The following is a 22,819-nucleotide window of genomic DNA, read 5'->3' on the forward strand; positions in this document are numbered from 1 at the left end:
CTCCGAAAGCTCCATAAGCACAACTCTGTTTCAAAAAAAACCTCTCTTCTCCACGATTTTAAAAAATCTCTTTAGTGATGTTAAAAAAAACTGCCCTTCCATGTGTATAATTTCTTCTGGTGTATAAATTTTAGGGAAAACAACTTTGAGCCATCCACATGTAGGCCTCTCCAAAAACTCAGTGAACACAACTCTGTTTGAAAAAAAGTTGCCTGCTTTATTTTGCATTTTTGTCTATACCTTAATGACTCCCACCCAGTAGCTCTGACCTGCAGAATCATGAAGTACTTCAAGAGGCTGGTTATAGCCTACATCAACTCTCATCTCCCAGCCTACCTCGATCCTCTACAATCTGCCTCCCAATGTAACAGGTCCAAAGTGGATGCCATTTCCCTAGTCCTGCACTTATCTCAGGGACATCTGGACAACAAGGACACCTATGTCAGATCTTGCTCATCGACTACAGTCCACCTTCAACACCATAATCCCCTCCAGACTGATCTCATAAAGGGATTTAATCAAAGATAAGATGTTAAAAATCGATAACACTGGTGAACTGGAAACTTAGGTCGGTGAGGATGAGTTCATGGGAGCAAAGGCAATTTATTGGTCTGGTTAGGAAATAGGGAGAATGGAAGACCATACCAACATCAGTTCTGGGAGCATAAGTAAGCCATTCAACTCATCGAGTCTGTTCCACCATTCAACATCATGGCATGGAAGGGGATTGAGAGCAAAAATTATGGGCACATATTATAGTGCAATTCTGCAAAAATTTGTGTTTAAGCCTCAACTATTTGTAGAATCCCTACAGTCTGCAGTCCTCACTTTTGCCACAGTGTGGAAACAGTCCATTCAGCCCATCAAGTCCACAACGACTCGCTGAAGAGCACCTCACCCCACCTGCCCTCCGGGGATGCGGAGTAGGGCGTTTGACAAAACACACAAAGAAATCCTTTCACTCTGTGATTCTTTGCTTATATGGAATGCACAGGAAATATACAGTAACCCCATCTGACTGGACAGATTATTACTGATGAAAAAACATTTGCAAGTAAATTTCAGATCCAGCATTTACCATAATGCAGTGAATAGAGCAAAGCTTTGTGAGGCAGCAGTGCTAACCACTGTGCCACCCCTTTCTCAGCTGTATATGAATTTATACCTACAGGTAACTTTAATACTTAAAGGGTTTTTACTCTGACAACTTCAGTAAAGTGGAGCTTTTAAAAATAAAATCCTTTTTCATTGGAGTTATCGTGTCATTTATTTTTACAGCATGTTAAAGTTCACTCAATTCAGTTAGATGCCTGAGTTCCATTGCACGACATGGGATTCTCTAATTTTGACTGCATCTTACCTCCATAGCTTGAATTTTGTATCCTTATCTGCAATCTGTGCAAATGTAGCTTCAAGCCTTGAGTGCCACTAATTGTACAAGTATCGATGAACACAATGGAATTTGGTTAGCTTAGTTGGCTGGGCAGCTAGTTTATGAGTGATGCCAAAACCAGGATTTAATTCCTGCACTGGCTGAGGTTACCATGCAATTTCCAACTTTTCAACTTAAGCCTTTGCCTGGGGCATAGTGACCTTCAGGTTAAACTCACCACAAGTCATCTCTTGAGAATGAGAGCGAAGCCCTATGCTCCTTTGGGTCGATGCCCACTTTACCTTTCTTATCTCTAAGTAAAAGAAACTGATTAGCAAGTAAATAAATGAGAAACGCTAGTCACAAATAACAGAAGTATTTTTCAGCTCAGTACTGCAATGAACGTCAATGTTCTGTTGACTGAAACATTAAATAAACAAATCTTTGAGTACCTGAAAACTTACCTCTGCTTTTCATTTAAACAGAGAGAGTTTTATGCTTAAAGTCAGCAGCAGGAGTATATTGCAAAATGTTTTTTGTGTGTATGTTACTCTTTGTTAAATCAGGGTCTGGCCCTTTCCTTATTTCTCCAGGACTGAAGTCTTGCCAAAAATGAGGCCTCAGGAAATAGGAGTGTATCTAGCGTCAGAGAACAGGGAGGCTGCAGAATGCTGATTAAAATAATAAACAGCAGCTGGGAATAGAAGATTACTGCAGACATTCAATGCAGCAGTTGAATATCAGCTGAGGGTCCTATACTAAACTAGGCAGTGCAGTAATCATTAGTAAGAGGGAGGGAAGCACAGTCGGACTGGCAGACACAGATCACTGAACTCTCAGCCTCTAGCAAAGGGACGGAGTTGGAAAAACCAAGTGTTTTTGCATGAACACGTATTAACTTTCAGATCAGTGGGAGTAGTCCTACTTCTTGCTGCGGTCCTCCTTGCCCTGCGACTGACCCATTTGATGTGATTGTTTGGATATAAAATTTTACAATAGACACCATTCGAGGATTGTCTTTGTTATCTTTACACAGAAAGTGCTTTCGAAAATTTCTCCCGTGACCTTTGGTCAGCGGTTTAGACCAACTGTTTGATTCAGACAGACCCCATCATTGGGTGTATTAAGAAAAAATAGCTGGCCATCACAAGAAACTAGAATTAGTGAAGTCTTTGACTAAACTTTAAGGTGAGAACTGCCCAAGAGGATGAAAGCGCTATGGAAGATGACTAAAAGCTGCAGAAGACTACTGAGCATCCTGGATCTAGGTATCTTTGGACAAGTTCTTTTGAATTGATGGATGTGTGAAACTGCCAATATGTGAACCAAGATCTGATGGATTTAGTGTATAAGAGAAAAATTAGGACAGGTTAAAGCAGGAGTTGAATCTTCTTGTAGATGTAAAACTGCAGCACAACAGCAGGAATGGGATAACCTATTGCAGAAAGATGTAGGCTGTGTCAAGGTGAGACATAACGATGATTGGCCTGAACTTCAGCTTGCAGGAGTTGCTAAGAAAGATTGAACAGGTATAGTAAGAAGAAATGATTTTTATCTTATGGCCTAATATTTAGTTCTTCATTTCATATTCTTCATTTCATATTCTTCATTTTGTGTTTAATTTCTGTTGATGCACTGATTAATTCCACCGCACATATTTTCTTTGTATACTACTTCAGTATATTGTTGATCCCTTTCAAAGTGGGTTAACAACTGTGTTAGTGCCACACATAATGGAATTTTATGAATGTATCACAGGAATAAAAGTCAAAATACATTTAAGTTTATAGAGAGCTACAAAGTGTTCAAATGTTGGGATAAGTTGGTGAAGTAGTTTATTTGTGTTTTAGTTAATTACCAGGGATGTCTGCCACGATTACAGAAAGCATACCCTCTATGGAGATCTCTGTCTTTAATTAAATTGTGAAATGCAATATTTAATGATTCTACAGTGAATATCTGAAAGCAAATATCACTTGTCATTCTTAAATAGACTCTGCATTAAACCCCACAAACCTCTACAACTTTTAGTTGAGGGGGAAGGGGGAGGAGGATAGTTATTCACCAATTGTAAATGCATTGATTGAATGCTTGTGTGCCACATTTATCATTATTATAATTTTTTTGAAATAGTATTTGCAACTAAAATGGAGAAATGCAAGAATATCAGAGGAAATCTGTTCTGGCCATAATTACCAGCTGGAAACAGTGGGGACCACAATATATGGGAGTTTTGTCAATTTTCTGGAACTTGTTAGATTTTCACCATTGGCTGCATGAATTATTCAATGTTTGAATTATATGCCTGAGAGTTTGTAATTAGTTCTGCTGACCTATTGCTGTGCCCTAATTTCCCCTGCTAATTTACTGAGAGAAATCAATACAGTATGGGTTAACAAGAATACCTTAATCGCAGCATTGTAAGATTGGACCAGAGTGGATGGTGCTTATATTTGCATCTGTTTGCTGTCAGGTACCTGGAGTTATTGAACTGGCATTTCATTTTCTGAACTCCTGTCCTTGGTGTCTCTATGGCACCAATTATGGAATTATCAGAATAAAGTCTTGTTAAAAAGGGGAATTTTCAGAGAGTTTTGTTGTCTTTTATTGCAGTTTCAAAATAAGAGAGAAAGGTGCTAAATTACTTATTTAGTGAAATCAGTATGCAAAGGCAGAATGACTGTGAAGTGGGGTTGTATCTGTTTGCAAAAAACAAATATGTTGCTTTTATGGCATTAATAAATTGATGCATAAACATGGGGCAGGAGTAACTTGTTACATAACAGGGTTATTAGCTGATAAATCCTGAGTTCTTCCTTCATGTATAAGATGCAGGCTGAGCTGGAGAGAGATTTTGTTTATTTGAAGTAATGTCTCCAGAGTTCAACACACTGTGTAAATCAGCTTGGTTGCATTTGCATCAGATTTCATACAGTTTTCATACTGTGTCCTAATTATGCCAAACATGGTACACAGCAAAACAGTAGATCAAATGTATGACTGAATATTATGTTCTAGATACAATCCAGTTTATGCTACAATCATAGTATCCTTGGTGTGGAAGCAGATGATTTAGCCCATCGTGTCCTTGCCGACTCTCCAATGAGCAACCCACCCAGACCATTCTCCCTGTAACCCCGATGCCTGTAACCCCGATTTTCCACAGCTAATCCATGTAACCTGCATACTATGGGTAATTCAGCACGGCCAATTCACCTCATCTGAGGACTGTGGGAGGAAACCTGAGCACCCGGAGGAAACCCATGCAGACACAGGGAGAATATGAAAAATCTACACAAACAGTTGCCTAAAGGTGGAATTGAACCCAGATTCCTGACACTGTGACGCAACTGTGCTAACCACTGTACTGCCAACTCAATATTTGGCAAATAAGGGTTGAGAATTAATTGTGCGTTTAAAACTAACCTAATTCTGGCATGGGAGCTACTTAACAGCGGACTTAGATCTTAGAAATAGTAATAAGCCATTTGCCCCTTGAGCCTGCTGAGTTTTTCAAAAATATCATGGCTGATCTGATTGGGCCTTAACTCCACTTTCTTGCCTGCCTTCCATAGTCCTTGGCTCCAGAAGTTCAAAATCTATTACTCAACCTTGAATTAGTCAACGACTTACCCTCCACTGCTAGCTTTCCTCCCTTTTTGAATAGATGTCACTTTAGCAGGTTTCAGTGCTCTGCTACTTGTCCAGAATTCAATGATTTTTGGAAAAATTACAACCAATGTATCCACTATCTCTATACCTAATTATTTTAGGATCTTGCAATACAAGCCATTTGGGACAGATGACTTACATGCCTTTAGTCCCGTTAGTTTGTCTAATACTATTTTAATAGTGGCGATGGTACTCAAGCCCTCCCCTGTTTTCTTTGGTAGTAATGGAATGTTCAAAGTATCTTCCACAATAAAGACTAATGCAAAATATGTTTTTGATCTTTTGTCATTTCGTTATTTCCCAAAACCAGGCTCCCAGATTTATTTTCTAAGTATCCAGTGTCTGTCTTCCATTTTGTCTACATAAATAAGCTTTTACTGTCAGTTTTTATATTAATTGTTAGCTTGCGCTCATAGTTTATTTTTTCTCTTTATTATCTTTTTACTTGTTTCTGAATTCAACCCACACTTTGGGGCTATCGCTGTCTTTTGCCTCTTTATATGTTTTTCTTTCAAATTAGTACTCTCCTTAACTTCTTTGTTTAGCCGTAGTTGGTTTATCCTTCTCTTAGAATCCTTCCTCCTCACTGGGATATATTTTTGCTGAGACTCATGAATGACCTCCTTAAATGTCTGCGCTGCTTGCTTATGGTCATACCACTAATCTATTCACCAGCCTATTTTAGCTAATTCTATTCTTATTTCATTGTAATTCCCTTTATTTAAGTACAGTCGTTTCTCATCCAGATTTCTCATTCTCGAACTGAATATTGGTATCGATCATGTTATAATCACAACTTAAGCAAAGTGATAGAAGCATAGTGCTTTGTTGTAGCATTTGCAAAGGAATAATCTGCTTGCTGAATTTCTGTATTGTCAATATCCTATGAGTTACCATTTACTCGGAACTGAATCAGTCATCAAAATACTGTGGCTATAAGGGAAGGTCATATGATAGGAATTCTGCAGTGAGTACATTGCCTCCTCTCTTCCCAATACCTGTCCACCATCTTTTTCATCATTATTCACTAGTGGGTCATGGGCTGGACATGACTTATTGCCCGTCATTAACTGCCTCTGAACCGAGGCGTGCGAGGCCATTTCACAGGGAAGTTGACAGACAACTATATTGCTGTGTGTCTGGAATCACATGTAGACCAGACCAGATGAAGATGGCAGATTTCCTCTCTTGAAGGGTTTTTGTGAGCCAGATGGGTTTCACCAGCAATTGGCAACGGTTTCACAGTCATCAGTAGATTCATCAGTATGTAGATTGTCCGACCAGAGGGGAGGCCATATTGGATTTGGTACTTGGTAACGAACCGGGACAAGTGATGGGCTTGTTAGTGGGTGAGCATTTTGGTGATGGTGACCACAATTCTGTGACTTTCACCTTGGTTATGGAGAGAGATAGGTGCGTGCAACAGGGTAGGTTTTACAATTGGAGGAAGGGTAAATACGATGCTGTAAGACAGGATCTGAGGAGCATAAGTTGGGAGCATAGGCTGTCAGGGAAGGATGTCATGGAAATGTGGAACTTTTTCAAGGAACAGATACGGCATGTCCTTGATATGTATGTACCTGTCAGGCAGGAAAGAGATGGTCGTGTGAGGGAACCTTGGTTGACAAGGGAGGTTGAATGTCTTGTAAAGAGGAAGAAGGAGGCTTACATAATGTTGAGGAAACAAGGTTCAGACAGAGCGTTGGAGGGATACAGGATAGCCAGAAGGAAGCTGAAGAAATGGATTAGGAGAGCTAAGAGAGGGCATGAAAAATCTTTGGCGGGTAGGATCAAGGATAACCCCAAGGCATTTTATGCGTATGTGAGAAACATGAGAATGATGAGAATGAGGGTAGGTCTGATCAAGGACAGTAGTGGGAGACTGTGTATTGAGTCGGAAGAGATAGGAGAGGTCTTGAATGAGTACTTTTGTTCAGTATTTACAATTGAGAGGGACCGTATTGTTGAAGAGGAGAGTGTGAAACGGACTGGTAAGCTAGAAGAGATACTTGTTAGGAAGGAAGATGTGTTGGGCATTTTGAACAACTTGAGGATAGACAAGTCCCCTAGGCCTGACGGGATATATCCTAGGATTATGTGGGAAGCCAGAGAGGAAATTGCAGAGCCGTTGGCAATTATCTTTTCGTCCTCACTGTCAACGGGGGTGGTACCAGGGGACTGCAGAGTAGCGAATGTTGTGCCCCTGTTCAAAAAAGGGAAAAGGGATAACCCCGGGAATTACAGGCCAGTTAGTCTTACTTCGGTGGTAGGCAAAGTAATGGAAAGGGTACTGAGAGATAGGATTTATGAGTATCTGGAAAGACACTGCTTGATTAGGGACAGCCAGTACGGATTTGTGAGGTGTAGGTCTTGCCTTACAAGTCTTATTAAATTCTTTGAGGAGGTGACCAAGCATGTGGATGAGGGTAGAGCAGTGGATGTAGTGTACATGGATTTTAGTAAGGCATTTGATAAGGTTCCCCATGGTAGGCTCATGCGGAAAGTCAGGAGGCATGGGCTAGAGGGAAATTTGGCCAATTGGATAGAAAACTGGCTAAACGGTTGAAGTCAGAGAGTGGTGATAGATGGTAAATATTCAGCCTGGAGCCCAGTTACAAGTGGAGTTCCGCAGGGATCAGTTCTAGGTCCTCTGCTGTTTGTAATTTTTATTAATGACTTAGAAAAGGGAGTCGAAGGGTGGGTCAGTAAATTTGCAGACGATACGAAGATTGGTGGAGTTGTGGATAGTGAGGAGGGCTGTTGTCTGCTGCAAAGGGACTTAGATATGATGCAGAGCTGGGCTGAGGAGTGGCAGATGGAGTTCAACCCTGTCAAGTGTGAGGTTGTCCATTTTGGAAGGACAAATAAGAATGCAGAATACAGGGTTAACGGTGGGGTTCTTAGTAAGGTGGAGGAGCAGAGGGATCTTGGCGTCTATGTTCATAGATCTTTGAAAGTTGCCACTCAGGTGGATAGAGCTTGTAAGAAGGCCTATGGTGTATTAACGTTCATTAGCAGAGGGATTGAATTCAAGAGTCGTGATGTTGTAGCTGTACAGGACCTTGGTTAGGCCACATTTGGAGTACTGTGTGCAGTTCTGGTCGCCTCACTTTAGGAAAGATGTGGAAGCTTTGGAGAGGGTACAGAGAAGATTTACCAGGATGTTGCCTGGAATGGAGAATAGGTCGTACGAGGATAGGTTGAGAGTGCTAGGCCTTTTCTCATTGGAACGGCGAAGGATGAGGGGTGACTTGATAGAGATTTATAAGATGATCAGAGGAATAGATAGAGTAGACAGTCAGAAACTTTTTCCCCGAGTATAATAGAGTGTTACAAGGGGACATAAATTTAAGGTGAAGGGTGGAAGGTATAGGGGGGATGTCAGGGGTAGGTTCTTTACCCAGAGAGTGGTGGGTGCATGGAATGCGCTGCCTGTGGGAGTGGCAGAGTCAGAATCATTGGTGACCTTTAAGCGGCAATTAGATAGGTACATGGATGGGTGCTTAGGCTAGGACAAATGTTTGGCACAACATCATGGGCCGAAGGGCCTGTTCTGTACTGTATTGTTCTATGTTCTTCATTCCAGATTTTTAAAATTTCTTTTGAATTCACATTCTGCCATGGCAGAATTCAAACCTAGGTCCCCAGAACGTTAGCTGAATTTATAGATTAATAGTTTAGCAAGAATGCCACTAGGTCATCACCTCCCCTGTGATTAGTGATGGAATACTGTCCAACTGCCTGGATGATTGCAGTTCCAGCAACCCATCAGGTTAATTACTTGGACTGACCACTTCTTGCAGTGCATTTAATTCAAATGAATAATGCAAATACAGGGTCTACATGTTCTCCATTACATGTTTCCAAATGACTAATTCATTCACAGCATGTTGGCTGGGCCAGCATTTGTTACCCATTCCTATTTGCATTGTAAAAGGTGGTGGTGAGCTGCCTTCTTGAATGCCTGATTACCTTGGAATGTCAGGAAAACCATGGTTCTGTGCAAGCAGGTGTTCTAGGATTTTGATCCCGTCACGGTGAGGGAATATCGATATGTTTCCAAGCCAGCATGGTGTGTGGCTTGGAGGGAAATTTGCAGGTGGTGGCATTGTCATGTCTGTTGCCTTGACCTTCGAGACGGTAGAGGTCACAGGTTTGCTATTAGAGGGCCTCCGGTGAGTTGCTGCAGTGAGTTGGGATGTGAACTTTGCTGGCTGAGCTCGCATTTGTTGACCATTCCTGGTTGGCCTCAAGGTGAAGGTGAATGTGGTGGAACGGCTGCCACTCAAGTGGGCTGCTTTATCCTGGGTGGTTTTGAAATTCTTCGAGTATTGTTAGAGCTTTATTGATCCAGACAAGAGGAGGGTATTCCATCACACTCCCAACTTATGCTTTGTATGTAGTGAATAGAGGTAACAGAATGCCGAGCCTCTGACCTGCTGTTGTTGTCACAGCTTTAACATGGTTCAATGATCAATGGAGACCCTCAAGATTTTGATAGTAGGGAACTTAGTGATGTTAATGCCATTGAATTTAAACGAGTACTTGGTTAGATCTTCTTTTGAAATGTTTATTGCCTGGTGTTTGTATGTTATTTGTCACTTAGTGACAAATATTGGCTGTTGTCCAGGGCTTACTGCCGATGTGCGCTACAAATAAACGGTAAATGCTGGAAATCCAAAATGGAAACAATCGTCTGGAAATATGTAGTTCTTTGGGTAAACACAGAGAACAGGAAGATAACGTGATTAAAACCTGAGTACAATTTATTGTTTTTGTTTCATATATCTAAAGGTCCATTGACTGGAAGATGGATGCGGATACTTTTTATATTTGCAGATATAAGTGCATTACAGTTATAGATTTCTAACTTAATTTAAATGTATCCTCGTATTGCTTGGTCTTTAGTGCAGTGTTGGCATATTTCAAAGTTCTTTCTAAAGCATTACTTTTCAGTAACCTTGTTGAATTAGTGGGCAGCTAAAAATGTGAAGAGATTAATGTTTCTCACATCATAGAATCCCTACAGTGTGGAAAAATGTCTTCAGCTCATCGGGTCTGCATCGATCTTTTGAAGGGCATTGTGCCCCGACCCCCGTCCCCATCATGGTTATAAATACAATTGATCTGCTGTTCTTCTTATTTTGAAATATGAAAAGACATAATGTTTCTGTACTGGTTTAGACTAATTTAGAAAACATAGTCTTGGTCTTAAGGTAAAATGAGGCATGTACTTTCACCTAAAACCTGAGTTGATGTTAAGCCTAGTGTGGTGTGATGAAAATCTTTTGTTCAGCAGTTGTGATGTTGTGAAATGAGTTAGATAATTTGCAGTTTTAAGTGGGTATGAGCCATTAATATAAAGTTACTGGAATTTGGCCCACTCTTGTCAGTTTTTGACAAGCCCTAAGTACCCTAATGTGGAAAGAGAAAACTGTTGCAGTGGCAAAGTGTACAGAATCCTTAATTCTGCGCTTAGTTTCGTTGGTACAATTTGGAAAAGCGTAATCCTCTCACTGCTCCATCTGCTATTGTAGCGCAGAGATTACAGCAAGGTGTTCTGTCAAATGTATATTCTAGGTGTCAGTTGGTGCCTAAATTATAGTGTATTTTTATAACATTTAAAATTGGGTCCTAGATTTTCTGTAATGCTTCCATTGTATGTTCAACACAGAAAGATTGCACACATGTTAAAAATGTGCAGTTACGTGTCTGAAGAGAGAAAAATTCTTGACAATATTGCTTTCTTCAGGATATCCAGGCTGAAATTGATGCTCACAATGACATCTTTAAGAGTATTGATGGCAACAGACATAGAATGGTGAAGGTTTTGGGAAATTCAGAGGAAGCTGCCTTGCTCCAGCATCGACTTGATGATATGAACCAGCGATGGAGTGACCTAAAGACCAAATCTGTCAATATCAGGTCAGTAAACTGCAGTGGGTTTACTATCCATTGACATGCTTTGGACCAAATGCAGAACACCAGTGTCAAAGTTGACAGAGAACCTGAGGTAAAACAGGGAGTTCTTATGAGGTAAGAACAGTTCCCACTTTAGATTAGATTAGATTACCTCCAGTGTGGAAACAGGCCCTTCGGCCCAACAAGTCCACACCGACCCTCCAAAGAGAAACCCACCCCCCTATATTTATCCCTGACTAATCCATCTCACACTACGGGCAATTTAGCATGGCCAATTCACCTAACCTGCACATCTTTGGACTGTGGGAGGAAACCTGAGCACCCAGAGGAAACCCACGCAGACATGGGGAGAATGTGCAAACTCCACACAGACAGTTGCCCGAGGCAGGAATTGAACCCGGGTCTCTGGCACTGTGAGGCAGCAGTGCTAACCACTACGCCACCATGCCGCCCCACAGAAGATTTTAGGAGGAAGCCAAAATTCTGGGTTAGGTGCATGTTGAGGAATTCAGCATTTGAGGTCTTCAGAATAGTATGAGTTCAAGCTAACTATATCTAAGTTTTGAGAGTGTGGTGCTCGGAAGGCACAGCAGGGTCAGGTAGCGAGAGAATGGATGTTTTGGGCAAAAACCCTTCATCAGCAATGAGGCTAATGAGCCAAGGAGGTGGAGAGATAAATGGGAGGAGGGATGGGGTTGGGGGGAAGGTAGTTGAGAATGCAATAGGTAGATGGAAGTGGGGGTAATGGTGATAAGGTGGAGAGATGTGTGGAGCGATTAGGTGGGAAGGAAGATGGACAGGTGGGACAGGTTATCAGGCAGTGCCAAGGTTGGATCTGGGATAAGGTGGGAGGAGGGGAAATGAGGAAGCTGGTGAAATCCACATTGATGCCATGTGGTTGCAGGGTCCCAAGGCGGACGTTAAGGCGTTCTTCCTGCAGGTGTCTGATGGTTGGGGTTTGCCGATGGAGGAGGCCCAGGACCTGCATCTCCTTAACAGAGTGGGAGGGGGAGTTGAAGTGTTCGGCCACGGGGCAGAGGGTTTGGTTGGTGCAAGTGTCGTGGAGATGTTCTCTAAAGCGCTCTACAAGTAGGTGTCCTGTCTCCCCAACGTAGAGGAGATCGCATCACGAGCAACAGATACAGTAAATGACATGTGGAAGTACAGGTAAAAGTCTGATGGATGTGGAAGGCTCCTTTGGGGCCTTGGGCAGAGGTGTGGTAGGAGGTATGGACGCAGGTTTTGCAATTTCTGCAATGGCAGGGGGAAGGTGCCAGGGGTTTGGTGAGGGGCGTGGACCTGACAAGAGTCACGGAGGGAATGGTCTTTATGGAAAGCACATGGGGTGGGGAGGGAAATATATCTCTGATGGTGAGGTTTGTTTGTAGCTGGCGGAAATTGCAGAGGATGATGCGATGTATCTGGAGGCTGGTGGGATGGAAGGTGAGGACTGGGAGGTTGTGTCCTTGTTGAGGTTGGAGGGGTGGGGCTTGAGGGCGGAGGTGTGGGAAGTGGGTGAGATGTACTGGAGGGCATCATCGACCATGTGGGAGGAGAAATTGCGGTCTTTGAAGAAGGAGGCCATCTACTGTATTCTATGGTGGAACTGGTCCTCCTGGGAGCAGATGCGGTGTAGGTAGAGGAATTGGGAATAAGAGATAGCATTTTTACAGGAGGCATTGTGGGAGGAGGTGTAGCCCAGGTAGCTGTGGGAGTCAGTGGGTTTGTAGAAGATGTCCATGTTGAGTCTGTCACCGTTGATGGGGAAGGAGGTCCAAGATGGTCCAGATGAACTTAAGGTCTGGGTGGAATGTGTTGGTGAAATTGATGACTCTTAAACCTCATTGCGGGAGCATGAGGTGGCCCCGATGCAGTCATCAATGTAGTAGAGGAAAAGGTCGGGAGTGGTGCCGATGTAACTGCGGAAGATGGATGTTCCACGTAACCAGTGAACCATAGCTGGGGCCCATGCAGGTGTCCATGGCTACCCCTTTCATCTGGAGGAAGTGGGAGGATTCAAAAAAGAAATAATTGAGGATGAGGACCAGTTCAGCCAAACGAATGAGAGTATCAGTGGAGGGGCACTGGTGGAGATGCCAGGAGTGGAAGAAAAGGAGGGCTTGGAGGCCCTCCCAATGGCAGATGTAGGTGTATAGGGACTGGATGTCCATGGTGAAGATGAAGCATTGGGGCCAGGGAAACAAAAGTCTTGGAGGACGTGGGTGATGTCCTGAATATAGGTGGGACACCTATCGCACTCTCAGCTACCTTGCCCCCACCCAGCCCCAACCCCCTCCCATTTATCTCTCCACCCCCTTGGCTCACAAGCCTCATTGCTGATGAACGGCTTTTGCCCGAAACATCAATTCTCCTGCTCCTCGGATACTGCCTGACCTGCTGTGCTTTTCCAGCACCACACTCTCAACTCTGATCTCCAGCATCTGCTGTCCTCACTTTCTCCTTTATCTCGGTTTTGCAGGCATCCATTGCAAAGGAACGTGACTTGGGTAGCATTTCTGGGACCCAGGTGTAAATCTTAGCTTGGAATTTGAATTTCAGAAAGTCTGGAACCAGTGTTGACTGTGAAAATGCATCAGCTTCCCTAATCCCCTTTAAGGAAGGAAAACTGCCAACTTTGCCTTGTCTCGCACCTGTGACGTGACTCCAGATTCTCAGCAGTGTGGTGTGACCATAAGAACATAAGCTATAGGCGCATAGTTGGTAGCCATGGACACCATTTGGCCCATCAAGTCTGCTCCACCAATTGATCATGTCTGATATGTTTCTTAACCCCTTTCTTCTGCCTTCTCCCTGTAACCCTTACTAATCAAGAAAATCCCCTTACCATTAACTTTTAACTGCCTTTGGAAATAGCCCTGAAAGACACTCAGTTTCAAACAGTGTGGCGGAGAAGTGAAAATGAGTGGGGAGATGAGGGATGGAAACAAAGACAGAAATGACAGATAGAAAAGTAGAAACCAAAAGTGAAAGACAGACAAAACCAGGATTAGCAGCATATATGGGTACAAAAAGTCTACAGCTATGATATCTGAATGTTTCTTCATTCGCAATAAGATAAATTAACAGAGCAAATAGTTGTTAACAGGCATAAGATATTAGTGATTACGGAGACTTGCTGCTGAGTGACGAAAGCTGGGAACTGAACAGCTGCGGATATTTAATCTTATGAAAGGACAGGGAAAATGGAAAAGGGCTGGGGTGGTGTTATTTCTGGAAGATGAAATCATTGGCAATAGTGAGAAAGGATATCAGCTCAGCAAATCAAGAAATGGAATTATTCCATGCGGAGCTAAGATGCAACCAGGAGTGAAAAACTTGAGTGAGAGTTATCTCTAGGCCTCTAAACATTATTGGTGAGGTAGGAGACAGCATTAAACAGTAAGCTAGAGATGCATATCGACTAGGCATACCAGATTAACAATAATGCTGTGGCTGATGAATTCATGGAATGTGAACAAGATAGATTTTTAGACTAATGTGTTGAAGGGTCAACTGGGACAAACTGTCCTCAATTTAGTTTTGTGTAAGGAAAGAGGATTAATTAATGATGTTATTCTGAGCGATACTTTAGGAGAATGTGGCCCTGACATGATAGAATTCTTTATAGAGGTAGCGGGTGAAGTAGTTCAATCCAAAACTAGGATCCAAAATCTAAATAAAGGGAAATGTGAAGGCAAGCTGGCTGTGATAGCCTGGACAACTTCATTAAAAGGCATGATGTTTATCAGGCAAAGGTTAATATTTAAGGAACAAATGTATGCAGGAAACGTGGCCCATACAGAGCAAATTAACAAAAAAAAAGGATAGTAGTAGATCCAAAGAGGAAACACATAAAATTACTTGAAAAAGTAGCAAGCCTGAAGAGTAGGAGCAGATCAGAACTCAGCTGCGGAGGACCAAAAGTATGGTTGAGATTGGAAAAATAAAGTACGAGAGTAAACTTGTAAGGAACATAAAAGCAGACTGGAAGAGATTCTAAGTATGTAAAGAGAAAAGATTAGTGAAGATATCTGTAGGCTCTTTACAGACTGAAACAGGAGAATTGATCATTTGATAACAAGAACAATCAAATTTCAAAGCAGTTAAGCAATTAATTTTGTTCTGCCTTCACAGAAGAAGACACAAAAATCTTCCCCAAAGTGCTATGGAAGCAAGGGTTTGTTGGAAAGGAGGAATTAAAGAAAAATAGTATTAATTAAAAGTAAAAGTGCTGTACAAATTAGTGATTGAAAGCTAATAAATTCTTAGGGCCTATTAATCTACATCTCCGGGTTCTAAAGGAGATAGGCCATGGAAATAGAGTCATAGAGATGTACAGCATGGAAACAGACCCTTCGGTCCAACCCGTCCATGCCGACCAGATATCCCAACCCAACCTAGTCCCACCTGCCAGCACCCTGCCCATATCCCTCCAAACCCTTCCTATTCATATACCCATCCAAATGCCTCTTAAATGTTGCAATTGTACCAGCCTCCACCACATCCTCTGGCAGCTCATTCCATACACGTACCACCCTCTGCATGAAAAAGTTGCCCCTTAGGTCTCTTTTATATCTTTCCCCTCTCACCCTAAACCTATGCCCTCTAGTTCTGGACTCCCCGACCCCAGGGAAAAGACTTTGCCTATTTATCCTATCCATGCTCCTCATAATTTTGTAAACCTCTATAAGGTCACCCCTCAGCCTCCGACGCTCCAGGGAAAACAGCCCCAGCCTGTTCAGCCTCTCCTTGTAGCTCAGATTGGCCATGCTAAATTGCCCGTAGTGTTAGGTAAAGGGGTAAATGTAGGGGTATGGATGGGTTACGCTTCGGCGGGTCGGTGTGGACTTATTGGGCCGAACGGCCTGTTTCCACACTGTAAGTAATCTAATCTAATCTAATCTAATCCTCCAACCCTGGCAACATCCTTGTAAATCTTTTCTGAACCCTTTCAAGTTTCACAACATCTTTCTGATAGGAAGGAGACCAGAATTGCACACAATATTCCAACAGTGGCCTAACCAATGTCCTGTACAGCCGCAACATGACCTCCCAACTCCTGTACTCAATACTCTGACCAATAAAGGAAAGCATACCAAATGCCTTCTTCACTATCCTATCTACCTGCGACTCCACTTTCAAGAAGCTATGAACCTGCAATCCAAGATCCCTTTGTTCAGCAACACTCCCTAGGACCTTACCATTAAGTGTATAAGTTCTGCTAAGATTTGCTTTCCCAAAATGCAGCACCTCGCATTTATCTGAATTAAACTCCATCTGCCACTTCTCAGCCCATTGGCCCATCTGGTCCAGATCCTGTTGTAATCTGAGGTAACTCTCTTCGCTGTCAACTACACTTCCAACTTTGATGTCATCTGCAAACTTAGTAACTGTACCTCTTATGCTCGCATCCAAATCATTTATGTAAATGACAAAAAGTAGAGGGCCCAGCACCGATCCTTGTGGCACTCCACTGGTCACAGGCCTCCAGTCTGAAAAACAACCCTCCACCACCACCCTCTGTCTTCTACCTTTGAGCCAGTTCTGTATCCAAATGGCTAGTTCTCCCTGTATTCCATGAGATCTAACCTTGCTAATCAGTCTCCCATGGGGAACCTTGTCGAACGCCTTACTTAAGTCCATATAGATCACATCTACTACTCTGCCCTCATCAATCTTCTTCATGTGGGTTGATTTCTTCCTTTAGATTCTGGAACAGGGCCTGAGAACTCCTGCAGTGATGTCTGTGGCTGAGATGATTAACCTAAAATAATGACAACCATCCTGCTTTGTGCTAGGTCTTCAAACAGCTGCTGTTTTCCAATGGGATTGGATTTTGTGGAGCCATTCTGTTTAAAGCATTGGAAGTGCATTGCCATTTTGACAGAACTGTTGGTAATTTGTGAACAAAGAATTCAGCGAATAACCTAAATTTTTATCATTTGAAATAAAAATTTGATTTTTTTAAAATGCTTTTTACTTGGTTGACTTAAGTGCGAAAGAATGTTAAGTTGATTTAATTGGTCGCTGTTTCCTGACTTGCTGATTGCTTTCCCGATTTGTTGCAGGGCTCATTTGGAAGCCAACACAGAACGTTGGAACCAGTTGCTCACATCGTTAGAAGAACTATGTAAGTGGTTGAAGCTCAAGAACGAGGCGCTGACAAAACAGATGCCCATTGGAGGTGATGTTCAGACTCTACTACAGCAACATGATCATTGTCGGGTGAGTGTACTCGTTAGCTGACAGTAGCATTTCTTTTCCTGCCTCTCCCTGTAGTTTTGCTTTATTTATCCATTAGTATCTTGCAGGTGATGATTAAAACTTGGCAAACAAAGTAGAGTTTCTATTGCATATCACCCTTACTAAAGTGCCTACTTTTTACTCCTATTGTCATCTTTTATTGTCTTTTTGGCATGCAGTTTTTAGCTGTCAATGAGGCCTGCATAAACTGCTACTGATGTGGAGCTGCCAGTGTTGGATTGGGCTGGACGAAGTCAAAAGACATACAACATCAGGTTACAGTCTAACTGGCTTATTTGAAATCGCAAGCTTTTCGAGCGCTGCTCCTTCATCAGGTGAAGTGGAGGAAAGTGCACAGGCATAGAATTTATATGCAGAGAAATAATGGCAAGATAATTCCAGGTGATTAAGAGTGTCAAAAGATAAATACAAATAGTGTGAGTGAAATGTCGACAGGCTGAATAACAAGTCTTTGAAGGTGATCAAAAGTGTCAAATGGTATGAGTAAACTGTAAACAGCTGGAATAGCCAGTGAAGAGATGACTGAAGATCCAAAGCGGTAGTTAGAAAAAAATCAAAAATAGGATGGTGCTAGAGACAAACCACAGGGCTAGAATAACATAACTATAAGAGTTGCATGACTAAAAGTAACAAGTAATCCAAACTATACAAACTAATTAAGGTAGAGAGATAAAAGCAAGTTATCAAGGTATTCTGTCAAAACAGAACAGAACAATGGGATTACGTTTAGCGTGACTTGAACCAAAGATCATGGTTGAGGCTAGATATGGAACTTCGCTATCAGTTTCTGCTTGGTATGTAATTCTGCGTTGTTGTGTCTCTCAAAGGCACCTTGGAGGACGCATACCTAAAAATCAGAGGCCGAATGTACTTGACCACTGAAGTGTTCCTCAACTGGGAGGGAATATTCCTACCTGGCAATTGTTGCATGGTGTCCATTCATCCATTGTCGTAGCATCTGCATGGACTCGCCGGTATTGCATGCCTTTGGGCATCCTTTCCTGCAGTGTATGAGGTAGACAACATTGGCTGAGTTAAATGAGTACATACTGTGTACATGGTGGATGATACATGTAATGGTAGTATCCATGTCAATGATCTGACATATCTTGCAGAGGTTGCTGTGGCAGGGTTGTGGTCACTGTTCTCCTGACAAATAGGTAGTTTGCTGAATCGTGGTCTGTTTGATATTAGGTGGCTATTTGAAAGCGAGAAATGGAAGTATAGGGATGGCATTGGCAAGATGTTTGATGTCATTGATGGCATGTTGAAGGCTGCGAAGGACATGGATTTGTTTCTCCGCTCCAGGGAGGTACTGAATGACAAAGGGTGCTGTTATGGACCAGGCCAGACTCCCTCAAAACATTTCAAGAAAGTAGCCTGGACCCTAACTTTGCTTGTTGTTTTAAGCAGGTGTAATGCAGGTATTCCAGGAGTGATGCAGCTGGTCAAACAACTTAGTTTGAAAGAAAACAGAATTTATTTGCAAGATTACTGAATGAAACACAAACAAAAGAGAACAGAATATGGAATAACTTAACCTATTTGAAAACCCAAAAGATTACCCCAACTTAATAATGCTGTTCCAAATACTTGCAATAATCCCTATAAACATCCCTTGGCACAAAAGGTAAAATCAAACACAGTGTATCACAAGAGAGAGAGAGATATGGCAGATGGATTCAGCATGAAATGCCTTCTTCCATGTAGCTGTTTCTTGGACCAGCAGCTCAAGTCTGGCTTTCAGTGAACAGCCAGATTGCTAAACACCAAACTAAATCAAACCAAAGAAAAACTGAGCTGCGAGAACTAGCCTGTTCCCTTTCATTGTACCAGTGTTTTTTTCTAAAACTTGAAAGCCTTTTGTCTGAGGCATTATCTGTTAGCTATAATCAAATTAGCTCTTAAACCCTTCAAACCTAGACTTTTCAGATCCACTGCTTTTACAACCTCTCTGAAAAAAAGCCAAGGACAGCATAGCCTTATTAAAAGAGCAGCATCGTCACAGTACTCTATAGCGACACTTCTGTTACTGCCTAGAAGGGTGAATTGCTTTGTCAATTACCCCTGAAGATTGTACTGCTGTAAATGATTGTAATTGATTTTACACATGACTGAAGAAGAGAGTTTGCTTACTTGTTATCAATTATTCGTGGCTGTGATACCATATGCACATAACTGGTATATGATTTGCTATGTATCATTGGCCTAATTAGCAAGTCACAGCACTCAGAAGAATTTCCAGCATTCATCTAATATACAAAACAAGGGATTAGGAATGTAGGAATTTGGGAACAGAAGTTGGCCATCCAGTCCATCAAGCCAGCTCCACCATTGAATCCAATACATCTTGGCTAATTGAACATTTCAGTACCTTTTACACATATTATTTCAATAGCCTTTATACCACTGGTAACCCTAAAGTTTTCAACCTCTAAGTACTTACAGACTGAGCTTTCACAGCCATCTAGGGTAGAGAATTCTGAATATTCACAACAATGAGTTGAAAAAAAATCTCATCTTTATCCTAAATTGCACCACCCTTATTTTTAAATTGTCCCCTGGTTGTAACTCCCCATAGATGGGAAACATCTTGCCCATTTCTATCCTATCTATCCCTTTAAGTATTTTGTAATTTTCAATACAGTTTTCTTCTCACATTCTTTGAAAATGTGGAGAATACAGGCACAGTCTGCCCAATCTCTCTTCATAGGATTGTCCTATTATTCCAGTAACCAGTCTGGTGAAATTTCATCACATTCCCACTATGGTAGTAGTATATCTCCTGAGATGAGGAAACCACAACTGCACACAGTCCTGCAGGTGGAATCTTACTAAGCTCTTATACAATTGAAGCAAGACGTCATTACTTCTGAACAGTTAGGGTCCACATTACTGATCCTTCTGATACCTCACCTGTCAACACAAGAATGACCCATTTATTCCTACTCTATTTTCTGTCTGTTAGCCAATCCTTAATCCATGCCAGCACCTTGTACTTTAATTTTATTAATCAACTTTCTGGAAAGGATCTTATCAAAAGCTTTCTGAAAATCCAATTATACAACATCCATCAACTATCCTTTATCAATTTTGTTAGTAACATCCTCGAAAACTCGAACATTTCTCAAACACAATTTACCATTTGCAAATCAATGCTGACAATATCCAATCAGATATTTGTTATACAAGTATCCGTATATCATGTTGTTTATGTTAGGTCCCAGCATTTCTGTCCTACTGATGTTAGGCTTATTGGGAATATAGTTCCCTGTTTTTTTATCTTGTTCCTTTCTTAAATTGTGGGCTGACATAAGGTACCTTACAACGTGTAGAGTTTCATTGCAAAACTTGGATCATGGCATGGGACAGATATTGGACCAAATGATCGCAGCATCACTGTTACAGCACAGAAGGAGTCCATTCAATCATTCATGTCTGTACCAGTTCTTAAAATGACCATCGTTCCTTTTTACTGGGAGTAATTCATGAGACACAGCAGATATTCAGCCTGAGGAAAAAGAAGCATGCTACAGGGAGGTTGAGGCAACCATGGCTGACTAAGGATAGCATCAAAGATAAAGAGAAACCATATAATGTGGCGAAGGGCAGTGGGAAACCGGAGGATTGGGAAGCTCACAAAGACCTAACAGGGGGCGACAAAAAAAAAAGGAAGAAGATTAAATAGGAGGTTAAGCTAAGCAATAGTATAAAGGAAGACTGTAAGAGTTTCTTCAGATACATAATGGGCAAAGGAGAGGCAAAAGTGGACAGTGGGCCACTAGAAAATGACGCTGGAGAGATAGTAGTGGGGACGTCGGAAATGGCTGAGGAACTGAATAGTTACCTTGCATCACAGGAGGCTACTGAGTAAGATAAGGGCACTTGGTGTCAAAGGCAAAGTGTTACCATACTAGACTATCTGGCAGAAAGCAGAGAGTGGGAATAAAAAGGTCCTTCTCAGGATGGTAACTGGTGACGGGTGGTGTTCTGCAAGGCTCAGTATTGGGACCATAACTTTTCACTTCATACATTAATGACCTAGATGAAGGAACTGAGGGCATTCTGGCTACATTTGCAGATGATACAAAGATAGGTAGAGGGAGGTAGCATTGAGGAGATGAGGAGGCTGCAGAAGGATTTGGACAGGTTAGGAGAGTGGACAAAGAAGTGGCAGATGGAGTACAACGTGGGAAAGTGTGAGGTCATGCACTTTGGTAGGAAGAATAGAGGGATGGACTGTTTTCTAAACGGGGAGAAAATTCAGACGTTTGAAGTGCAAAGAGACTTGAGAGTTCTAGTCCGGGATTCTTTCAAGGTAAACTTGCAGGTTGACCTCTTAACATATGAGGAGAAAGTGAGGACTACAGATGCTGGAGATCAGAATTGAGAATGTGGTGCTGGAAAAACACAGCAGTTCAGGCAGCATCCAAGGAGCAGGAGAATTCATGTTTCAGCCATAAAACCTTCATTGGGAATTCTGACAAAGGGCTTAGGCCCGAAACGTCGATTCTCCTGCTCCTCAGCTGGTAACACTAATCCCAAGAAGCCCACATCCCTTGAATAAGTAAAAGGAAAGTTCCTCCATTTTTGTTTTCGTTGGGTGCAGCCTATTTATTTAAGTACATGGTACCTTTTCTTTACAAGGCTCCGCATGCACATATTTTGAAAGGCAGAACTTGTGAATGGCCTGCAAGGCCTTCTACCTGCTTACTGTACAGCTGTGAAGCTGAGAAGAAACATTGCTGTTCGCCCTTTCTAATGGTTGTAAAAGATCCCATTCCATGGTTTCAGAGTGTTTCGTCCAACAATTATGCTTCAATTTGCACGTGAAAAGTAGATAAAAAATTAATTACTACATGAACCTGATAAACTGCTTCTCCTGGTTGGGGATTCTAGAACTGGGGGCACAATCTAAAAAGTAGGGCCAGACCATTTTGGAGAGATGTTAGGAAGCACTTCTATTCATAAAAGGTGGTTGAAATTTGGAACTCTGTTCGACAATTTTTGCTTGATCATTTGTTAACTTTAAATCTGAAATAGATAAATATTTGCTGAACACAGGATTATGGGCCAGATCACCAATGACCTCATTGGTGGAATAGGCTCGAGGGGCTGATTGAAAAGGCACAGCCGGTTCCTGATAAAGGGCTTCTGCCTGAAACATCGACTTACCTGCTCCTCAGATACTGCCTGATCTGCTGTGCTTTTCCAGCATCACACTCTCGACTCTACTCCAGCATCTGCCGTCTTCACTTTCGCCTCGAGGGGCTGATTGGTCCTTTTCCTGCGCATAGAAATTAGCTTTACATTTTAAGGATTACAACATTGACTACATATCAAAACTGAGTAATTAGCTTTTTTGAACAACCTGAAATCATGAAAGAAACTACAAAAATGTAAATATTTCATTCTTTCCTGCTGTGATCAAATTGGCTGTACATCTCTGCCAAGTTTCAGAAAATTCACCTGAGTTTGATTGAAAAAAACTATCTGGATGCTTGTGGCAGAAACAGGTTTTGCTTTGAATTATTCAGCATTTTTCTATTTGTCATGAATGTAATCAGTTTATTCCCTAACTCATATTTT

At 41.9% G+C, this 22,819-nt stretch overlaps 1 protein-coding gene across 1 annotated transcript in view; it reads left to right on the plus strand.

Annotated features, from left to right (window-relative positions):
• Positions 1-22,819, plus strand: part of utrn (utrophin) — a 686,012-nt gene that overhangs the window by 441,428 nt on the left and 221,765 nt on the right. The window contains exons 50-51 of the mRNA XM_087991761.1: positions 10,797-10,969; positions 17,035-17,191. Coding sequence (XP_087847887.1) covers positions 10,797-10,969; positions 17,035-17,191 — 330 coding nt within the window. The remainder of the gene's footprint in view (positions 1-10,796; positions 10,970-17,034; positions 17,192-22,819) is intronic.

Source organism: Chiloscyllium plagiosum, unplaced genomic scaffold (assembly GCF_037043375.1).
Source record: "Chiloscyllium plagiosum isolate Xiang-an unplaced genomic scaffold, Cpla_swu_hap1 HiC_scaffold_10, whole genome shotgun sequence".
Classification (NCBI taxonomy): Eukaryota; Metazoa; Chordata; class Chondrichthyes; order Orectolobiformes; family Hemiscylliidae; genus Chiloscyllium; species Chiloscyllium plagiosum.